This window comes from Limulus polyphemus, unplaced genomic scaffold, assembly GCF_000517525.1.
Source record: "Limulus polyphemus unplaced genomic scaffold, Limulus_polyphemus-2.1.2 Scaffold2, whole genome shotgun sequence".
Taxonomy (NCBI): domain Eukaryota; kingdom Metazoa; phylum Arthropoda; class Merostomata; order Xiphosura; family Limulidae; genus Limulus; species Limulus polyphemus.
This window is the reverse complement of record NW_013665612.1, coordinates 1,251,682-1,276,080: the sequence shown is the minus strand read 5'-3', so window position 1 is coordinate 1,276,080 and position 24,399 is coordinate 1,251,682. Positions and strand designations below refer to the sequence as shown.

The following is a 24,399-nucleotide window of genomic DNA, read 5'->3' as shown; positions in this document are numbered from 1 at the left end:
CATTTGCATCTGAAACATGCCTCTTCACCCTAAAATTTGTTAACTAGTTCTTTTTCTATCCTATTTAGAAGGCAAGACTTAAAACTTTAACAACATTAGATGAAAGGATGATTCCTCTCCAGTTTCCATATTCCAGTAAATTCCCTTTTTTTTAGTATCTTTATAACAATTCCATGTTTTAATCAGGCATCATCCCAATCTTCCATATCTTATCAAACGATGTCATCAACATTCTTGGTTTATAGTTATTATCTGCTTTAAGCATTTCACCTGCAACCTCATCAGTTCCAGGCATCTTCCATTTTTTCAGCTTTCCAGTTGCCTTTTCTATTTATTGAATGCCAAGGGTTGTACATTTCCATTGTCCTCATTTACCCAATCCATAACCTCTTTGAAGTGCTTTTTCCATCTCAACATAATTCCCATCTCATCTGTTATTTTTATTCCATTACGATCTTTAACTGGTAAATTAGGCTTTGCTCTTCCATTCTCAATGATCTCTTGAACAAATTGTGAAGATTCCCTTGTCTTAATACTATTTCCTCTAGTGATTTTCTGATCGACTTCACCAGCGAAGTTTTCATAATATTGTCGCTTACCCCCTTCTTGCTACTCTTTTAACTTCTTTATGTAAAGTCCAATACTTGACCCACTCACATCTTAATAGAAGAGAGTCTTATCTATTCTCTCCACATACTGTTTTTGAATCTTCCTCTGTTCTATAACTGCCAACATTTCGCTGATATCCAGGCTTTTCTTTTTTACTTTACTGAATATATAATGATCATTTCTCCAGCTTTATATATGTTTTACACATTTCATGTCATAGTATTTGAGTTACAACTGTGCTGTCTACATTATCATCATCATAATTCATAGTTTCTAATACTACACACCTATTTCGACACTCCAGTTTACTAATATTAAATCTTACAACTCCTTCATTTTCCTCTTATTTTAAGTTTAAGTTGAAGAACAGCTCACATAAGTTGGTGATCACTACCAATATCTGCTCCACGACAGTTTCTCACTTTCTCACATTCAACAGAATATTTCCTCGCTCACCAAAGACAGCTAAATGATCAATTTGATCAAATCATCTAGTGATTCCCAACTATACTTATGTATATCTTTATGCTCAAATATACTTTCACCAATGGCTAGAATATCTTGTACACAAAAACTGATAAAATGGTTGCCATTATCATTTACTTCACCCATTCCTTGTACACACCCACAATTTTTTCAACTTCTTGGGATCATTTTTTTTTCTTTTTGCTTCATTGGGGAAGTGAAGCAAAGATATAACCAATCCTTTCCCAAGACCATCTAGGGAGAATATTGCTCTAATCCGTTTAGAGATGGCCCTGTTATCGCTGAACATAGCAGATATAGAGGAGTAAATTTCTAAAAACAATCTCGATCCTCTTGAGTGAGGGCTAGCATGTAATAGTGTCGATATTGCTGTTGTAAAAAAAAGCTAATGCTAAAGATTCCTCCATGCCAAGAAATATTATGTAGCTTACCATTTGATATAATATAATTTAACAAATATTCGATGTTTCTAGACAGCACATGTTGGATTCCAAAGTAATAGGATATACATAATTTCATGTCGGATTCAGATGTATTTAAACAATTAATGTTGTAAAAGCCATTACATGAAAGTTGTTGAAATTATGATGTTTTAGACTGCATCGGAATATTTCGTAGACACAACTGAACTATTTAATGAATATATTCATTCACAAAATTCTGGAATTTCAGAAAGCAAAAATGATCGACGCCCGACAATGGCATGCATTTTGATAAGAAACAACACAAATGCGTAAGTTAAATTTGAATGATAAGATAACGCTGCTTTTCAAAATATTCCAATATTTGTCACCAGTACCACTTTTCTTTCGCAAGAACTTTCGCAAAACAGTTGGAATGGTAAAATTGGAACACGACTGTCTTTACTTATAACTAAAGTTCAATAATGGGCAGACATTTGATATTTATTGAAAGTCCTTAATAATATTAAGATAATGAAAAGATTGTAAGCATTTGAAGTTTTACTATTTTTCAGTCATAGATAGCACTAAGGGATTATTCGTACATAGCTAACATAAAAGTAGTATTACTGAGAAAAAAATCAGGATTAATAATTACTTACAGAGCACAAGTTAGTCACTACATATGTTTGATAAAACAGAAAAGAGGCGATTAATTTTAAACTCATGCTAAGATGAAACGTGTGTGTTGAATGTTTTCTGGCGTTCTCATGCAAAAGAGCTAGATTATTTTTTTTCTTCTTTTCGGTGGTGTGATGAAAACCAGTGGGTAGAAAAATGACGTATTTGACAAACATATAGCAGTCTGCAAAGTGAGCTTTTTGATCATGATAACGAACGGATGAACATAGTGAGTAAATGTATATTGACAGATGATTTATTCCTAAGCTTAATGCCCTTTCACACGATCAGATAGCTAAAACATCGTGTAGACTGTACGCTTTCCTGTCTCATGAGATGGTAGATTTAACACGAATTACACAGAATATCTTGTTTACAGCAATATGACGGCGTTAATAACAGCAAGAAAAGAGTTTAAACACTTTTGGCCAAGAAAATTATCTGAAAGAAAATGAAGAAAACAAGACCTGAAAGATTAATCCGACCAATACATTTTTTATTCTATAAAACTTTGAAATGCGATACAGTTTATGTGTGCATACTGGCCATTTCTGTGAAGTTGCGATCCTAAAATGATTAGTATCTTGCTTTCAAGCCAGAATAGCCCTTGTTTGAGTCTGTTATTAATGTTACTATATTAAAAATACTCCTATGTATATGGATATTAATTTGAAAGTTAGAAAATATGTGTGGATTATTTCATTTTATTCTTTACTATAATAAGTAGGAGCACCGTTTCAAGATTCAAGAGCTTTTAAGGTAAACCAAATACTTTAAACATAAATCAAACATACAAAGTTCAGATGAACTAGCTTATTCTGGATGTTTATGATGTTAATGTTAATATTTTGACATAATTTAATTATTTGGAACTATGTAAAACTTTGTGCTTTCAATTAAAAGTCAATCTACCTGCGGTACGTTTATTAATATGACGCTGCACATATTACAATACCTTACAATATGTAAAGGTATCCGTGACATTCAAACAAATTCTGAATTGGCTAAAACTTATTTATTAAAGTATTAAATTATGCGAAAGAAAACAAACATAAATTTCTCCAAGAAATTTTGATAATAATGTACATAATACATTGAACCAAGTGGGTTTTTGTTGTTTTCTTAGTGCAAAGTTACATAATCGGCTACATGCAATCTGTCCACCGTGGAGAATCGAACCCCGGATTTTAGCGTTGTAAGTCCGTAAATTTATCGCAGGTCCACCGGGGTAAAAAGCAAGTGTGAATAGATTAAGTGATATAAACAAACACACGAATGAACACAACAAAAACCTAATATTTCATTACATTGTTTGATACGTATAAATATATATATACTTATCTCAAGTAAATTGATAAAACACGAAATCATTCGTCTACTGAGGAGAATACATACACGTTTGTGTTTGAACCTGCTTTAAAGATAATTTCCATCCACTACTGAAACGTCTTCTTTAAAAAACTTTGTGAATGGGCGTGGCCTAGAGATTAGAATGCTAGGACTGTGAGTCCGATGGTTCATAATTCGCATCCTTTTGCTGTAAAACGCACTCCTCATATTGGGATATGTGTGCGCTATAAGAGTGACAATCATACACTACTATTCAGTCAGACAAGAGTAGCTCAAGAGTTGTCGGGAGGTGAGGTGGGGGATTTGACTAGCTTCCTTCTGTTCTCAGATAGGCCTTAAGTTCTGTAGATTTACGCGCAAATTCTAAAACAGAAATAACAGAATTGTAGGGAAACGTGATTACATGACTAGTTGTGGGATACAAAATGTGATATGTTAAAAATCAGAGATGATTTATCTCGTATGTGATGTTTTTACAAGGGCGCCGATTATAATAAAGCTCCTGACATGAGCCTATGAGTTCCTATATATATTGATATTTTTCAGTAAAATATGTTCCAATGGATTATGACAAATATTTAACAATAAAAACAACTGTGCGTTTTCCTGGAATTATTCCATTGTTTTTTACAAGGCAGCTGAAAACAATTGCTTGAAATGAAAAAAAAAGAAGTTAGATTTGTGTTTTTAAATCCCGTATCGCGTGCCTTGTCTCAGCGACAAGTCTGGGGGCTTATAAAGCTGAAAATCTTTTTTCGATACCCGCGGTTGGTAGAGCAAAGAGCACACCTTTGTGTAGCTTTGGGCTTAACAATAAAACAAACTGTATTTTTTTGTGTTCACCTGAAACTACTAACGTCGAGCGGATTGTAGTACTAATTATAAGTACTGTTTATAACAATAAAATAAAATTTTTATTGCATCATCTGTCTATTTTAAACTAAAAATGTCATTATGAATGGCTTTTAAGTTTTTGGTTTGAAATAAATAATTATTTTTAAGAACTTACAAATGAAAGCAAAGAAGAATATGTAATAATATTTCACCAAACTACATCTGTTATATCATGTGCCGACGAGACCTTTCGCCCTATACCAGAGTTAATACGACAGACATGACAGAAATCTAGACACTATTTTTATCGTCAATTCTATGAATAAAGACTGTGATGGTGTGAACTAAATTAAGTTAGGGAATTGTAATTATTATCTATTTTATTAGAAATAACTTGTATACCGACATGATATATGGAGAGTTAATCGGTCTTTGTAGGAGAGATTTGTGGATACTGATTAATGCAGAGATGTATTGCCAATGATGCAAGCCATGGCACCCCGTAAGTTATGTTTAGCACCTCTGTATCTGGTTCACGTCAAACATCTATCCATTCGATAGCGCAAATGCTACCACAAGTATAGACTTGTGTCGCAGCTCTTTCTGGGCAAGTGTATTCGTATAACAAAAGTTACAAGACACATTTCAGCTTTCAACGCTTTTCATAGCAACGGCTGTTTTCGTGAGAAGGATGCCCGAAGAAACTGGAATCACAGCAATTCCATTCAATAACATACCTGTTAAGTCTCCAGAGAAGCTTCATTGAATTTTTGTACTTTTGGTCTATTTAAGCTCGCTCTACGTAAAGTTGATGGTTTGTGAAAAGTTTGTCCATAAGTGTGGTCTTAGATAGACCACACGTTTTTTTTTTGTTTTTTTTTGTCAGAATCTTGTTACTATGGAATTTGCAGCGTCGTGCAATATTATGTAACCATGGCTATCAGACTTAATACGATCGATGTTGTGGAGGAAATAGTTCTCAGGGCATGTGGAATGTCGCTCATATAAAGCATGATTAACCTCATATATCGAGTATTGCGCCAGTTAATAAGGCGAATGAAGTATTTTTAAGATCATCGTTGTTTAAAGTAGATCTACTCTGAAATACGTTAACAATTATGTAAGGTTATAAAGTAGATCTACTCTGAAATACGTTAACAATTATGTAAGGTTATAAAGTGATTACGTTTGAGTACGAAAGATTTACTTTATTTCATGTTTGACATTTCTAGGCAAGCTATTTCGATTTGGAAACATCTGCATGTTTTTATGTAAACTATTTTTTTTTATCCAGTTGAATTAATTTAGAGAAAAAAATCCTATACCGTTTACTATTACAAAGTCCCTCGCGAATTCTTGAAATTGGACACCGTTATGAGTTTTAATACAGTTGATTATATTTGTGAAATTAGTTAGTTGATTAATAATCTTACGGTCAGGTTAGACATGTTGCAACATTACAGCTCATAAGCAAAATCTCGCTTTTATGTATTGAGTGCATGAGCAAGCATCAAAGAATGGTTTGGATAATACATTAAATTGTCAAGCATTTTTTCCTGAGAGGAGGTTCATTGGTACCAAACGTATAGTGTAATGAAGCATTATGAAATACTACTGTTAAGGACACATCTTATTTATTAAGGACCAGTTATCGCCAACGCTGCTGACTTTCAGAAAATGATTGATCAATCACCCGTCGCCCTGCTCTACTTGCTACTTTATATAATCTTCATGCTCAAGGAAAACTGGTTCAGTGCACTTACTACTAAGGTAGAGGGGTAGAGATTCATTTTATTTTTGTAATGAATCTTTAAATTAACCTTAATCTACATTGTTTCTTTTTTAGGGGGGAGAGGGGTCATGTGTTCTAGAAGTTTAATATATGTGTTCTATTTAGAAAACATCACAACTTTTGTACTAAACTTGAGAAGGCATATATATACATTCAGTTTCAAACAAATCGATCTAATAATTTGAACTTGATATTTTATATTTCTTTCACACATTTTTTTTGGTTGGGCCACCCATCGAATTGATGTACATTATTCCTCAAAACATATCTGTTTTAACACTATTTTCTAATCTTACACTTTGGCATAGTTTTTTTTTCATAGACTTCTTGGAATTGAATAATTTAAAAAGCAAATATTCCTAGCTAAATTATGTTATTTGTTAAGGTATAAATAGTTATTGGAAATGATGCGTAGGTTACACTTAAAGGTTCATATTTGTCACTATGAACTATATTTTGATTTTATTATTTAGTTTTAAATACAGGAATATAGGGTTAACAATCCTCGCATATTGCCAAACAGGCAATTGCTGTGTAATGTTGTGGCTGATATGTGATTACTAAACATTACCCAACGAGACTAAGGAATGACTTTGGGGAGAAATTTCTAGATTTGTTAGTGAATGGTAATATCTAGTACTTATTTCATTGCATCTTGGAAGATACAGCCATAAGAGTTGAAATTACAATAGAAAACTTATATTGAACATATAAAAGTGTTCTTTACACAATCATTGAAAACCAGCACACATACAATCTTATTATATAGAACAAAGACATGTTACTTCATGGGTGTTTCTGATAGCTCACATTAGTTTACTCATAACCGATTTCCTTAAGTTCCAAAAATAACATACAATCATCGCAACGACGATGACTTCTGAGGCTACTGTTACGTCTTCAGTATGTAATGACTCGTGGAGAATAGAATAAACATTTACCACAGGAAATATTCTGCAGGAATCTGTTGATAACACTGGGAGGTGAGTGTAAAAAAGACAGTACTCAAACAGGACATAACAATGACGATAATGTTTTTTATCGACAACAATTTTTACCCATTTAAAGTGTACCAGCAAATGCGCCTTGGGTAGTTTGAAATGCCCGATCAAATGATATAGCTTTGTTGTTATAAATGTGAGCTAGTAGAGAAAACCGTTTGTCCATACACAGTATATTTTTGTCATTTATTTAAAATACGGACTAGCAATATTACTTCAAGAGTTTCCTTTCCTTTGTTTTTTTTTGTTTTGTAAATATTGATAACTGAAAACAGCACAAAGTTTATGCGTCAAACAAAAAAAAGTATTTTGTTACAGATATATCTTAATGAACTACTTATCCTTGTATTTATGAAATTATAAATTTATTGCAGCCCTGGGCATGTGTATTATAATGCATTTCTTTCTCTGTTTATTCCAAAATATTTAATATTGTACTTTATCTTCGTGAAGTGAAGAACTAAATAAATATTGATTTGATTTAGTTTAACTCCGGATTTCGGAGCTGGTAAGCCTGGTTAGATTTCGTGCGATATCACAAAATATTCCCCGCACTTTAAAACGTGAATGTGTTATAAGGGTGATAGTCAATCTCTTAGCGTGAGTGGTGGGTGGTAGAGTGCCACTGATTGGTTAATTTTCCTATCTTCAATAGTGTAAAATTAGGGACGGCGGCTTTAGTAGCTTTTCCATAAATATAAATTGAACAAAATTAAATTATGCATAACTGTCAAGAAAGTGCCTGTTTAAAATGAGAAATCGTGAACACTTGTCACACGTTTCTAATGAAACAGTTACTTTGACAATTTTTCAGTGTGTTGTCTATTATAGACATTTTCCTGGGAGGTTTAAGTAAAATTTATTGAAGAAATAGAAATATGAAAATCTACTATATATATATATACTTGCTTGCAAGAGACTTTTGTGTTTTTTTGAGCGATTTGACATATCTTAATTATTATTATTATGTGCCCGTTCAAGATATCACAGTATTCACGAACAAGAAAACAACATTACTTTAAGATATTAGCATTCGGGAAATATAACCATGGTAAAATTACGGGCAACCAAAGTATAGCCAAAAATATGAATGAAAGTTATTAACTTTTTAAATACGTTATTTTTTTTCTGTAAACATATTAGATCTATGTAAAAGGTTCACATGTACGCATTCATGACATAAAATACTGCATTATTCTTGTTTTGATACATTTGAAGTGTGAACAAGATCCCAAAAAACAGTAACTAATAATTAAATGATATTCAACACGTTTAGTTTAAAATTCCAACAAACTTTCATGTGATGCAAAAACGTCTCATCTATTTTTTTAATAACCGGTTACTTACTAAATTCATCTCCGTTTAATAAACCTCTCCGATTCAACACTAAATAAATTTTAACGAAAGCTAGTGGAGAGTCTTACAACTATACAAAAATCACCTTCAACCTCTGGTAAATGCACTGGGTTTTGTAGAATCTGCCTTCAAAACTATAGCATTTACCGATAGTTAAAGAGTAACACTTGAGCTAAACGAAAAAACATAGAGACGGTAATGAACATTATTTTTTCATGTGTGAAACGTTTGTATAATTAAGACGTCTATTTGGTGAGTTATTTATCGTATTCTTTCTGGGATTCGTAACCTCGTACACGTTTGTGTGACATGTCATTTTCGAAAAATATATAACTATCTTAAACAAAAATTTAAAATCATCATTAATTAATAAACTGTATTTGACTAACATAGTTACAAGAAATTTATGAATATCTATTATTTTATTTATTCCAAAAATATTTAATGTATTTAACACTATATAACAAAGAGTAACTGTTATGCTTCCGAGGTACAGAAATGTATATACCTCGTGATATTATTTAGTTTTATGCTCGTCCCTTACCTCCGATGAAATAATAGAATAAACGTACTCGTATTATTTAGCTGTATATTTCTGTAACATAACAGTAACCTAATTTTATTTCTCTATAAAGAAATGTTTGCATGCATACTCACTTAAAATATTGTGCCATAATTACAGTAAAAATTATATTACATAACTTTTGTTTTGAATGAAAATTTTATCTACTCATAAATTTCTCATTAAAACTGGATCAAGTTTAATAAACATTGAAAATCATGCTCTACATATTTGCATGGTACATTTTAAAAAGTGTATAATATTATTATTATTATAACTTCGTTTACTGAAATGTATCTATTTAGTTGTATACATATTTTAAACAAAAAACAAGTCTCATACACAGTTACCTTCTTTTCTCCCTGCGAAGGCCGGAAACAGTGAAGTAATGAAGAAAAATTGGAAAGAGACCAAGAACGCCTTTTTATGATTCGTCATCCTGGATATAGTAATTCTTGAAAACAAAATATACACCTATAACAAAGGAAGATGACAAAATTATCTTTGTACAGAACTTTACTGAACTGAAAATGTTCTAAAACAAAAAAATATCGCTGTAACTTCTCATATTCTAAGGTTGACTGACAATAGTAAGACAAGTGTGAATTATATGGATTTTCATATAATAGGCAATTCTTCCAACTACAGCATGAGGGAAGTAATAGCTATCATTCGAATACTATATTACAAAACTATAACCGTTGAAAATGTGAAATATTGCTATAACGTAGTATTCTAACTATATTTAGGAATATATATCTAATAATATAAAGATTTATATAACCCTACGAGTATATGAAAAACGTTAGATCAAGTGAGAGGGTTAATAAAGTAGAGGATAAGCATATGATATTAATTTCAGAAAAAAAATTACTTAGCAAATTAAACATAAGTCAAACATGAATTAGCCTATCTGTTTTAGCTACTCATACACGGCATGTTAAAGTTACTTTCATGTCTATTCTATTCGTTAGTATAAATGTTATCTTTTGTAAGCATAATATACCTTCGGCATTAAGCATTATATTCACATTAAAATGAGTGCTTCATGATATGAGTTTCCATAAAATGTTGCCCCCCAGTGGCACAGCGGTATGTCTGCGGATTTACAACACTAGAATTTGGGTTTCGATACCCGTAGTGGGCAGACCACAGATAGCCCTTTGTGTAACTTTGTGCTTAATTACAAACAAATAAACCATAAAATGTTACTTTTATCACAATTGTGGGTTACATTTATACACTGCTATATTTATCTTAATTTTGATATATTTAACGCGCACTCACAAAACATTGATTCAAATCATTTTTGTATTAACGATAAGTAATAAACATTATTACTTTTTATAAATTGTGTAAACATGCATTATTTATATTTGTCTATGGCTTAATGGTGAGTAATTCCAGTCTATGAATCCGAGAATTCATGGCTCGCATCCATTGCCGTTAAAAACATTCTGTACTTTGGAGTAGTGACTGTGATATAAGAGTGACGGTCAAATCCCAATATTCGTAAGATAAAAGCGGCCGTAGAGTTAGCCGTTGGTGCTGTTAACTAACTACCTTTCTTTAGTACGTCAGTTTAAAATTAGGAATAGCTATGTGCAAATAACCCTTGTGTAGCCTGGCGCGAAATTCTGAAACAAACAATTTGACCGTTATTTGTACGCTACGACCGACTGAAAAAACATAGGTCATCTTTACACCTCACTTAAGGCAAGTCAGCTTTCAAGTTCCTTTCTTAGCTGATCCAAAAGTTTCAGATGAATTTTGTCATGGACGCAATGATTTCTGCATGCTAAATAAGATAAAAATAGAAATTATTAGGACACAAAAATTGACACGAGCTGAGCATATGACTACCAAACTGCTTTAGAATTTGTGACAACTGATATAGGGTTACAAGCAGTCGACAAAGTTGTACGTGTTTGAAACAGAAAAAACCTTCTGTTTATGGTTATTAAGGGCCTGTATTGTGCCGTGATAAAAATCGATGTGTTATAATAAAGATATTTAAAATGGAACATTGGTGTTTATGTGTTTCTCAGTTCTATTTCATATGGTTTGTTTATTTTGAATTTCGCGCAAAGCTACACGAGGGCTATCTGCGCTAACCGTCCTTAATTTAGCAGTGTAAGACTAGAGGGAAGGCAGCTAGTCATAGTAATCACCACCCATCGCCAACTCTTGATTGACCGTCACATTATAACGCCCCCACGGCTGAAAGGGCGAGCATGTTTGGTATGGCGGGGATTCGAATCTGCGACCCTCAGATTGCGAGTCGAGCGTTCTAACCACCTGGCCATGCCGGGCCTATTTCATATGGAGTCGTATCACATGTGCACAATATCAAGACCACAGAAATTGTCTCACTAGAGAAAAGACATGAGAGTTCAAAATCCATTTCAACAGGTATTTTTGAACGTTATTCTAAGATTAATTCCAGAAAGTTGTTGTTTATACAATATTTAGTTGTTTCGTTTTGGGTAAACTATATATACATATGTAGAGATAGAGATTCTATAAATATTTAGCTTTTACTTTCTTGAATGTTTTCTGTCGACAAGGTTGAACTAATGTTTGTTGAACCGGTGCGAAAACAGTTTGTTGAGAAAAAAAACGAAAAAACCTACCACGGCTTTTATGTAACACGAACAGATTACTTTTTTGCACTGCGCACAGTGAGCGAGGCCATCTGTAAACACTACTAACGAGAATGTTGGGAATGGTAACTATATACATACATACATAATAGTGTGATGGAATTACGACAGTGGATTCAGTTATTGAATAACGATCCTTTCCTTTTCTGAAATAAGAAAAATGTCAAATTACAAAAACAATTTCCGCTTTTACTTGTCTGAATTTTCAGTCTGTTTTTGCTTCATTTACGTTCATCGATTCACATACGATTATTAAAAAAAAACATTCAAGAGCAACATCTTACTCTTAGTAAATCCTTGGTCAAAATTTCTTATATAAATGTATTTACATTTTACTCCATTTTCAACGGAATCATTTCATGCTTAATAATGTTAAGTTACACGTAGATGTGTATTAAAGTGATATAAAAAGTAATAAATATTTGTGAAAACCATCTGTGTAACAAATTTGCTAGATATAGCCCTACCTAATGTCATAAATCACTACAACAGATATAATGGCAAGTCAGAAATAAATGTCAGTTTCGTATTCATGTAACTAATATATTCATCAATAATACATTCCAATTACTACTATAGGATAACTTGAAGCAGCTCAGCTCAAAGATAAGATATTATGAGTTGGTGTGTGGTGTTCTCAGGCATCCCGATTTCTCATAAGAGTAATTGGGTAGGATCGACAGATTAACAAGAGTTTCGAGTATAAAATTATTTGATAGAGTAAATCCGAATTTTCTGGATGTGACTGAGCGGTGAAAAAGAATGAGACTGTAGACAGTGTGAAATACAATGAAAACCATCATTATTTATTGCACAAGCAAACGAAATCTGAGTGTATTCAAGGAGGACGGCTCTTTTACTGGAGACTGAGATTTTTCAGAAATACTTGCTGGAAGTCAGTAAAATACGTTCACGACTGAGAAAACATAGTATTAAATATACGAAGCAACAATGACATACTTTCCCGGAGTGTGTGCAATACCTACATCACTGTTGGTCATTCCCATTGAAAAATAAGGGTGGGTGTTGTATTCTCAAGGTATCACTTGATCCGCCAGTGGAAAAAAGCTTCAAGTATCTAATGTTAAATACTGTATTTTATCTGATGTTTTTAATATGGTGTATATTGGTTTGTTTACTATTTACTTCTACCTAGTATGTTTGACTTTATAGAAATCTTTACCACGAGAAGGTTCACGTGATACTAAAGGTGAGTGAGCTGGAAAAATACATAACTTGGACGAAAGGTGCTTAGCTAATTCACTGACTGAAGTTCTATATTAATCCTAATCACGTTAATATGCTCGAAAAGTTTGAAGAACGTTAGGTACATTTGAGAATTAGATAAAGAAGGCAGAAACACTTAGTGTGCCTACATACTATGCCATTTCTCTCTTTTTTGCCTTCTAATTAATTAAAGTGTTGCAATGGTCAAGAAAATGGATCGTGCTAATAAACAACAAGTAATACAACTTCATAAGGAAACTAAAAAATCAATTTAAAAATCAAATCAAAATAAAGCTTTCAAAATAAATTCAATACACAAATCAAACACGTCTTTAAAATGTAATATAACTTGTTGCAACATATAAAAAATAAAATAGAATGGCCCATTCAACGTCAAATCAAAATAAAACTAAACCCTATAAGACTAGGTTAAAAGCCCATCAGTGGCACAGCGGTATGTCTGTGGACTTACTAGAAACCTGGTTTTGATACCCGTGTTGGGCAGAGCACAGATAGCCCATTGTGTAGCTTTTTGTTTAATTCCAAACAAACAAACTAACTTAAAAATGTAAAATGAAACATACTCTTTAAAGGTCACATCAAAATACAAAATGAGACATATGCTATGACATTATATATGAAGTGAAAGCTCCAGAAAGGCACATCAAAAACAAGATGAGCTAAAATCAAGAACATATCAAAACTGTTTATTATAAAATAAAAGCAAAACAAATCACTTTACATCATATTAAAAACATCAGGTAAAGTACAATATTTACCATTAGAAAAAAATAAGCCCTCTTACTTGAAATCAGAATAAAATTACATATTAAATATAAAAGAGCTCTTTTCAAGAGCAAAAATTCAAAATAGAATAATCTTTCATAAAAAGCAAACATATCAAAACTAGAGGGGCACTCAATGGAGCGCATATCTCCGCCACGCAGCGCTGCCCTAAAAAAATACGCAAATGTGTCCGTCGTTATCAATGGACACAGACCATTTTTGGCAGACAATAATATTCTACATATATCCACCAAGTTTCATCATTTAATTTAATCATTTTTGACTGAGATATAGAACAAACATAGTGTGGAAAATCGGTCCCCATGTTCGGTGACGGAGGTAATAAACCATTTGACAATAAACATAAATTAAACTCTTCTAGAAAAACAAAAAGCAAAACATAGTAAAATAGATCCTTTAATATAAAAATAAAACACATTAAATAAAAATTAACAATCAAACATGTCACATAAAAGAGATGCATACATTTAAATCAGAATACATTTAGCATAAACCTACAGAACAAGCCATCTGCGTTGTTCCACCAGGGGAACGAACCCCGTATTTTAGCATTGAAAGACCGTAATCTTATTTCTGACTGACTGAAGGACTGAACAAGAATACAAGTTAAACTAGAGAGACACTCAGTAGAGCACATAACTCAACCACCCAGTGTTGTTCATATTCGACTCTAAAAAAATATGAAAATGTGTCCGTCGTTAACAACGGATAGGAATACTTCTGGCAGACAATGAAGAATAACATTTTACATGTGTTCACCAAGTTTCACCAAAGTCCAATCATTTTTGTTTGAGTTAAAGAGCAAAAATAGTGTGAACAATCGGCCCCCATATTAACAGAAAGTGAATTTTTGGAATTTCATGACCTTGCTGTATCCTTGACCTTTGATCTTGACCCTCCAAAAACTGTCACTTCTAAGTTGGGTCATAGTCCAAATGTATATTAATTTTCGTCCAAATATGTTTAGCCGTTTTCGAGAAATTTGGCTGACAAACGCACACACACACACAAAGGGATAAAAAACATAACCTCCGTCCACCTTCGGTGGCCGAGGTAAACATAAATATCATGGATATAAAATTCAAAGTTAACCCTTAAGAATAAAAATGAGATAAATACAAATAGAATACCGTCATCTTGCAGTAAATATATACATATATGTAAAGTAAAACACAAAATAAAAAAAGAACTAATTAGATTTACCCAAAGTATGTTCAAGCAAAAAGCATCTTTTTCTGAAACCGTGATCAATTTATAGCTGGCCACAGTCGTCTAATGGACGACCTCTCTGTTAAACGTCAGAGCTTTCCCAACCTGGGTCATCTCATTACAATGATACTGAACTTCTTCCTCTGGCTTCCATGGACAGTATACACACTTTAAAAGGAGAGATTATTCATGATCATAAAGTGCTAAAGCCCCTTTACATTTGATCAGCTTCTCTTGACTGTGAAACTTCAAAATAGAAATTCGTTGAAGCATATTGAGTTACTTTATTTCAGTCAGAAGTGTGGTTGCAGCTCCGGCTTTACTGTTGTTCAATCCTGGTGTAAAACAACTTAGAAAGTGGTACGGTGGCAGTTGCGTCACATGTAGATGTTTCCATGTTAAAATTGGTGGTCAAAACTTTTTCTCAGCAGATGGTTAGGGGAAAGCATGTTTTGGTTCTTGCTATGGATGTGGTTTGACTTTCTCAAGTCTTGAATGATTAACTCCAGCATCTATCACCTGATATCCTGTAGATATCTCTCAATGAAAATCTGCTTGATAACTAAGAAAATTAGAGCCATAATGCCATTTTGGCCTCGTTAGTTTTGCAGTCAATAATCATAACTTGAACAAACATTTTACTCTAAAGATCACAACAGCTGGGTGATTAACTCAGCTAATTGAAATAACCAATTATCTATGAAAATCGATTATATTCTAGTGTCACGTAAATTTTTTTATTAAGTGATTTTTGGTTTGTGTAAGAACAAAGCCACATGGGGTTATATGCTGTGTCCACCACAGGAAATCGAATGCCGGATTGTGAAGTTGTAAGTTCGAAATTTCCTGTTGTCCCACCGAGAAATATTGTCATTATGGTTTCTCATTATTATTTTCCCAATTCATTCATGCCTTTTCAGCTTGAGGTTGGGATAGCCCAGCAGTTAGGGTGGTTTTCATCAAACATATTTGACTATTCACAGTTATTTAAAATATAAATTACATAGAACGATGTAAGAATATTGATTCTATACCTTATTCAACATTAATAAATACAGTTATGCAATCGTAAATTAGAAATTAACACATTATGAAATAAAAAACAATTACAGTTACACTTTATTTATCATTAAAATAGTCCAAGAGTTTATGGTCGGTAATACTGACTGGTTTTCCTTTTTTCGGGTCAGTTGTTTACAATTATGGAATGTGATAGATTGCCTTAGTAGCTCTTCCATAACTCGGAAACAAATATAATACCACAATGGCCATTCCTTAGTGTTAAATAAGTTAGAAATTAACTACCTCTACACTTTATATGTATTATGTTTGTAACGCCACACCTATCATTTTCCTGACTTTGTGTACTGGATGAAGTTGTGACAACTATTGGCATGTTTCAAATCTGCAAGACTCTGATCATGGGCCCAAGCAGTATTTTTCATCCATTCAGCCATGTCAGCTTTTCAACGTGTACTAATCAATTTTCAACAATCGATAACTAAATTAATAGATTAATATAGCGTTACAATTTGCAGTAATCAGTCATTTCATTTAGGGTAAGACAACAAAACACAATATATATATATATAATATATAAATTTTGTTCTACATTGTACTTTACATGATATTATAAAGATGATGGATTATGTATAATTAGGCTGCAATTGCCATATAGCCTTCATAATGTGCAATTGACAAGCATGCAAGAAGGTTAGAAATGTGTTGAATTGGCATTTTGGTGATTCAAAATAATTAATTTTTGGCTCACTTTGCACTAGAACATTATTACATACAAAATAATGACTAGTTTTCTATCCATGATAATATTATTATCTTCTACATCTAACTAGTGAAGTGGCACATGCTGTTAGGTTTATTGCCCATTTGTTCAGTGAAGAGATGCACTTATCCATGTCCTTGATCGCCCAGATGTAGTTGTGTTTGTTAGTTTTTTTTAATTTCGCGCAAAGCTACGCGAGGGCTATCTGCGCTAGCCGTCCCTAATTTAGCAGTGTTAGACTAGAGGGTAGGCAGATAATCATCAGCACCCACCACCAACTCTTGGGCTACTCTTTTACCAACGAATAGTGGGATTGACCGTCACATTATAACACCCCGGAGGCTGAAAGGGCGAGCATGTTTGGTGTGACAGGGATTCGAACCCGCGACCCTCAGATTGCCAGTCGAGCGCCCTAACCACCTGGCCATGCCGGGCCTGAAGTAGTTGTGTATGTTATGCTCACTACAACGTGCTCGATCGCTTTGAGGTAGTATAATTCATATAAAAGCATAAAATCAATCCCCAGAACCAAGCATATGTAACCTATGTTAACCTCTCTAGTTGCTGTTATATTTATTACTTTTATGGTTTATATCCAATGTCATGAGGTAATGTTTATTTTAATCAACAAAAAATTAATAGTTTTAGGAGAGTGCCTTGTGAAAATTTATAGTGAGAAATTTACTGGATGGTATTAATCGTATTTTGAGTTCGTTATAGGTTTCATACTACGTTGCATATATGATACATATATATATTCAAAAGTTTAGGATTAAAAATTAACTTCATCCTAAATTGTTGTATCTGAAGATGTTTATCGTACTAAATGAATGGTAGTTTGAAAATGTCTTAAAAAGCAAGATGAAAATGGGATGATTAGTCTCATGTGAGGATGAATCTATCAACAAATTACACTAATCACCTAGCTTTAAACATCACTTGATAGTTCGGAAAGCAAGGAATACCCTTTCCTTTCAGTCATTGATCATATAAATAGCTACTGGTCTGGCAGTTAATCCCAGCTGTATCAATCAGGATGTCATCATTGGTTAACCACTTCACATATTGGAGACTCTATGGCACATCTGCTCTAGGGGTGGACCATACATTACATCTATCTAGCTGTATTTCAGCAAAATAACCGATCTCTGTTTTAGTGTGCAATATGCCATCAAATTTGTCCCACTCAGTTCTGTCGAGATTAACAAACTTTATAAACACACTCTTTATAGTTTATACTACCCATTTTGCTGAACTATCAGATTTCGGATGTTAAAGCAAAGTGTATGCCTTCATCCTCATACCCAACACTTTATACAACTCAGAGAATAACTGGCTATTAAACTTAGATCCCCGATCCATGTGAATTCCTTCAGGTGAAGTAAATTATGGTTTTCAATGCTTTGCACACATATCAGTGATATTCTGTGTTGACATATTACCATGTGATAAGCCTTCTCCAACATAATAAAGTAATCAGTAGTTACTAGCAGAATTTGATTACCTCATTCATTTTCCAGGATAAGACCAGCAATACAAAGATTGCTTGCAAATGCACTACATACATTAATTTATGCTGGTCACATTTCATCTTGCTTTACAGCAAGGAATACTCAAGTTAGATATGGGCCCTCCAGTTCTTCCCAGACCCTCTGTGTCAGAAATGGCATCATACATCACCTCTTCAAGAGGATCTTGACCATCACATGTATCACCATTTTCACCAGTCAATGTTTGCTGTCTTATCTGCCAGCAAACAGCTCAGGCTGGTGGGCAATGACCATTAATGGCACCTCCAGTCTCTTTTGGCTGGTCTTGGGTAACCTCAAGCAAAGCTGGAGCTGAGATACTTTGGTTGGTTATGGCATGAGAATCGTTTAGAGACCATCCCATTCAGTTTCAGACTCACCATACTGAATGTCACTGTAATGATCCCCAGTCATAAGTACCTCCTGCACAGTGAGACTGATCCTTGGGGGAAAGAACTCGATCAGCAGTTCTGGGTGTAGCATATTTTGCCATTTTCCTTCAATCATCTGCAGCCACAATGAGAATGAATCACACGCCTTTGAAGCATTAGGAATAAACATCCAAGAGAGAACATGGATAGTTTGTCTCTTACATCCACCTTCCTTCAGTGACCAACTCTTCCTTTAGGTTTTGAGTCCTTAAACTCGTGGAAAATGCCATTTTCTCAACTACATGGCCTTTTTAAAATCAATAATGCAAGAATTTGGGGGAGCACTAGGAAATACATTTCTTAGGAGAAAGATAACAACAATAGAAAAAACAAATTCTGAAGTAGCAAATCCTATAGTCATGACACCAAAAGTTTCTATCTTCTTACCTACTCTAGTATTCTCCGATACAGGGATTCTATTAAGGTTAATTGGGTAGGGCCTATAGAATAACAGGAAGTTTTACAGAAAATATATTACGGGAGAAAATCTGAGTTGCGTAAAGCGAAGAGACTGTAAATACAGAGTAAAATGAAGTAAAAACTATTGCAATTTATTTCATTAGCAATCATAATGTGATACGTATTCATGGAGGGTCGTGTCTTTACTGGATACTGAAAATTCTCAAAATGAAGATCTGTTTCAGGCTAACAAAACATAGCATTAAATACAAAAAACATCAATATCTTTTTTTTTTCTGAGAGCATATGCGCTGCCCACATCACTCATAGTTATTTCTATTGAAAAATAAGGAAAGTTGTATCCCCAAACCCACCAATGGAAAATATTGCTGTCTACTTCTACTAAACATGTTCGACTCTACAGAAATCTTTACCACGAGAAGATGCACGTGATAACACAGATTATAATAATAATAATTCATCTCAAGACAGAATAAAAAATACATATTCAATAAATACTTGTTTTACGATTTTGCCTGTCCTGAATACGATGGAACTTATACTTACCTTTTTTTTTTATTAATACAGCCAAGGCTTTCGTTATATATTAGCCTTACAAGCTAAAACAAAGAAAAAGGTAAACAATTTTAGCTAAACATTAACAAAATATAAAGTCAAATTATTACTTTAGGAAGCGTTATCTTATACTCACCTTTTTGTTTTATTAATACAGCCAAGGCTTTCGTTATATATTAGCCTTACAAGCAAAAACAAAGAAAAAGGTAAACAATTTTAGTTAAACATTAACAAAATATAAAGTCAAATTATTACTTTAGGAAGCGTTATCATACTTGACTTTTATTTTGATAAAATATTTTCATGTGTAACTTTTGAGTCTCAAATTCCCAAGGAAGATTTTCGAATTTTAAATTTAATTGACTAATCATGCTTGAGTACATGACATGCTTAGCAAAATTCATAATATTCTTCTTTAATCTAATAACAGCCTTAAGAACCTTTCCGCCTTCATTAGTTTACTTGAAGGGGAAGAGTAATATGTTGCATTTGGCACATTGTATACAAAACATATATAGACTATTAATTTTTCAATTAGACGACTTTACAGGAATAACAAAGACGTGATAAGTAAAGGTTAATCTGGCGACAACCCACCAGGCTTGTCTTCTATTCATATCACGGTTGAAACGACAGCTAATTGAAAGCGTGTAAATTAGTAATTTTGTATTATAAGAGAGCACGCTTGGATAAAACGATTGCTGAAATATATGCTTTAATATAATCTATAATATATCATAGATGATGTTATGTTGAACAATTATTCGTTGTATATACTTCATCAAAACTATAATTTACTATTAAGTTTGCTAAATATTGAACAATTTTTCGTCTGTAAAAGGCGTTTAAATAATTTTGTGCTCATGTACATTTTTTTTGTCCATACAAAATGTAAAATATCTCCTGAACCTAGACAACGTTTTTGTGTATTTTCTCTGACCTTATTCAAGAACAGTAATGATCTGTTCATTTCAAGCTACACAAAACAAGAATAAAAACATTAAATAAATATTCACGAATTTGGAATCAAATGCTGTGGTAAGTTTGTTTGGCGAGAACTGTTTTTTTTTTAATACAGCTTTGCAATATTCTGAAAAAAAAGGAGTAAAAGTTGATTTCATCAAGGTGGAACACTGTTCTAATCCCCCCCCCCCCAGTGGCACAGTGGTATGTCTGCGGATACCCGTGGTGGGCAGAACACAGATAGCCCATCGTGTAACTTTGTGCATAACAATAACGAGTCATAGTTTTTACTACCACACCCGCCATTTTTAGTTTTCATTTTCTAAAAATTGTACGGAATAAAATTATAAAACTATATCAGTCAGTATCTCGTACTCGGTATCCCCCCCAAAAACACAACAACAAGAAGAATATTTGTCATTATTGGGATTTTAGCCACATAAGTTTCTTAAATGGGGTTATAGTCGTAAATAATTAAAAGTTTATATTATTTTAAGTGATAAACGAAAACCATTAGAAATATTTATGTTTATTTTTTATTGCGCTAACAGTACATCTAAATATTTTATTAATTCAATTATACACTGTTCTGCCAGGAATAACTAGAAATGTCGTCATTGAGAGGTGCGTCTTTGTGATCACTGTCGTGTTACGGTTTAGCGCGTCAGTGGATTGAATATCTTCAACCTTTGAATCATCACCTTCTAACGTGTTCCGACAAGTTTGTGTTAGAATTTATATTCATTATTGTGTAGCTAGTCATCACACCCACAACCAACTTTTGGGCTACTCTTTTACCAACAAATAATGGGATTGACCGTCATGCAAGGCCATATATGTGAAGTAATTAAAACAGTTAAATGAACTGCCTAGACTAAAGTTCTGAACGAATCTGAAGGCTGTACGGAGCATCTCAGTGACTGCGGAGTTAAACCTAAGTGGATTAAATATATTCCACATGTGATACCTACTAAACACCTCTAGTACAAAAAACCATTTGAGCCGAATGGTTTGATCAAAAATGACAAACCGACAAACTTTCTTAGTAAGATCAAAACTCAACTGGTTGACCGTACCGGTACTCTAAGTTTCTACAAACAAATGAAGAAATTCACGTACAAAACCTTAACACATAAACACTGCTGTCTCAGGGATGACAGATCCGCTCTCCAAATACCTTTCTCTTTGCAGTGCTTAGTACTATCTACACTCACCTCTCCCTTACGCATTTGGAGACGTCGTCCGAACTTCCCTACTCTTCATTTCAGTTTTGCATAGTTTCTCTTCAACTAGCTCAGCTATTGGGCCTTCCCTCTAGTCTTTCACTGCTAAACTGAGGACGTCTAGCGCAGATAGCTCTCGTGTAGCTTTGTGCGAAATTCAAAACAAATACTTCAAATACACAGCATAGCCTTTACATTTTATAAACTTTATGCATTTAAGTAAAAAATACCACAACCAAAAGAATGTTTTGTTCGCGAAGCACTAGTTTCCCTTCTAATGTTTTATTATAATTTCAGCCATGACTTCTGTTACCTTCAAAACAAATAGAACTGATTTTGTTTTGTTTTACGTTAAAGTAAATGTATTAATGTTTCCACTTACATTACGGTTCAGTAACAAATATCTGTTTATAAACAGAATATGAATGGAACAAACGAATTCTCATACAAGCAAAGATGAAATAATTTAAATTACTAATATAATAAGTTTAAAGAAACTCGACTTAACCAAATCTTTATAATGAAGTTTGCTATTGAAAGCAATACGCATTCTTCCAATTTGCCGAATTGCACATACAAGCTTTACTCAAAACTTTACATCTTGTAGACTTCGTAGGTAATGAGATTTGTTATTTCTTGACAATTTCAAGCTTCTGTACTAATCATCTGTCTGGGTTGCTTGCTAATTAATTCCTTTCACAAAAATCTAACAATATTCAGAAACTGATTTTTGACGATAAGATTAAAAATTAAGCTAATGTTTGTAGTTTGCTATATATACACTTTCTTTTCAGAAAATGATGTAATGTTATTGGATGTAAAAAGTTAGTTTTAAAAGTCATGAAACTGACATTTTGATATCTAAATCGTAAGTTTGCAAAAGCTACAGTATTTTTTCATCTTTTAAGCTTAATTAATTATCATCAAATGGACTTCCAGCTAACGTATTTTATTAATATTTCAAAGCAGCTTTAAAACAAATTCTATATAGCATTTTGCAATGCATATAATTACTTGTTCATAGACTTCATTTCTTCAACTTGCCCCCCCCTAAAAAAAAGAATATTTATTTGACTTGCAATTAGACCTTGTATTTTTATGTATGTTTGTAAATTAGCTTTCATATGGATTTTTTTTATTCTCCAATTTTAATTGCTCTAATACAAGCTTCAGGATAGAGATTATATATTTTATGGCAAGAGCTGAAAATCTATAAAAATGATAGTTTTTACAGACATTATTTTGTTTTGTTTTACAACAATAATTAGTTTTATATATCAATGGATTACTGAATTATAAAAACGAAAATTAACTAAATTATTTATGCAAATATATGTATGTTAAAGTACATTTTATATTTAGGCTCTATGATACGTGTTTTTACGATATTTTACACTTGTATATATATAATGTATCAAATGATTTTATTGGAAATATTTTTGATGTTTTTATAAATTTGTTATTTCGAGAGTTTTTTTACCAAAGCACAGACGAATGGCTTCAGGTCTTTTTTTTTAGCAACAAGGAATTAGTTTGTTTGTTTTGAATTTCGTACACGAGCACTATCTGCACTAGCGGTGAAAGACTAGAGGGAAGTTAGCTAGTTATCACCACCCACCGCCAACGCTTTGGCTACTCTTTCACTTCCGTCATATCATAATACCTCCACGGCTGAAAGGGACAGGGATTCGAACCCACGACCCTCAGATTGCAAGTTGAACGCCCTAACCACCTGGTCACGCCGGGCCCGCCAGGAATTGGTGACAAAATCACCAATAAAATATATATTTGTGGTCTAAGTAGTCCTAATGATTTTGTCAAACACTATAAGTTTAAAGGCGAATCAAAGGGACTTGAATTACAAAAAACAACAACAACAACAAAACACAAAAACTATAAACTAAATAATGCTTAATATTCTGCACGTCTTCCTCAAGAATCAAGTACATTGCATGGTTTATTGTAAGGAATATCATACCTATTAACGTGACATTAGATAATAGAAGTATTTGAGAAGGGTCTAGCGAATAATCATTCAAGGTGCCAAATATACACCAACCCAATACCCAGGTTAGAAAAACTATATTTTTTCAAAACAAATACATTCAAGAAAACAATGATGCCTCACCTGAAGCTTATGTGTTATCTATCACTAACTAAGCTTTGGTGAAGTAAAAGGCAAACTTCAAAAGTTTTGCGCTTTCGCTTTTGAAAAGCCAAATCCATATACTTATAAAAGGGGGGGGGAAAGGCTCGTTTCTCAGTTTATTCTCTGTAATTCAGTTTTAAAAAAATGTATATCGTGTGGTAAATGCCTGGCATGACCTGGTGGCTAGGACGCTCGACTCGCAATCTGCGTGTCGCAAGATTGACATCCGTTCGCCTTTTCGGCTATGAAGGCATTAAATGTGACAGTAAAAAAAAAAAAAAAAGAAGTAGCCAAGAGTTGACGGTGGGTGGTGTTGTATTAGATGCTTTTCCTTCCTAGTCTATCGCTTCTAAAATTAAGGAACAGCT

General features: G+C 33.2%; 1 protein-coding gene across 1 annotated transcript in view; it reads right to left on the bottom strand.

Annotated features, from left to right (window-relative positions):
- Positions 1 to 9,510, bottom strand: part of LOC106467537 (irregular chiasm C-roughest protein-like) — a 51,705-nt gene extending 42,195 nt beyond the window's left edge. Inside the window, exon 1 of the mRNA XM_022396791.1 lies at positions 9,423 to 9,510. Coding sequence (XP_022252499.1) covers positions 9,423 to 9,510 — 88 coding nt within the window. The remainder of the gene's footprint in view (positions 1 to 9,422) is intronic.
- Between the last annotated feature and the right edge of the window lie 14,889 nt (positions 9,511 to 24,399).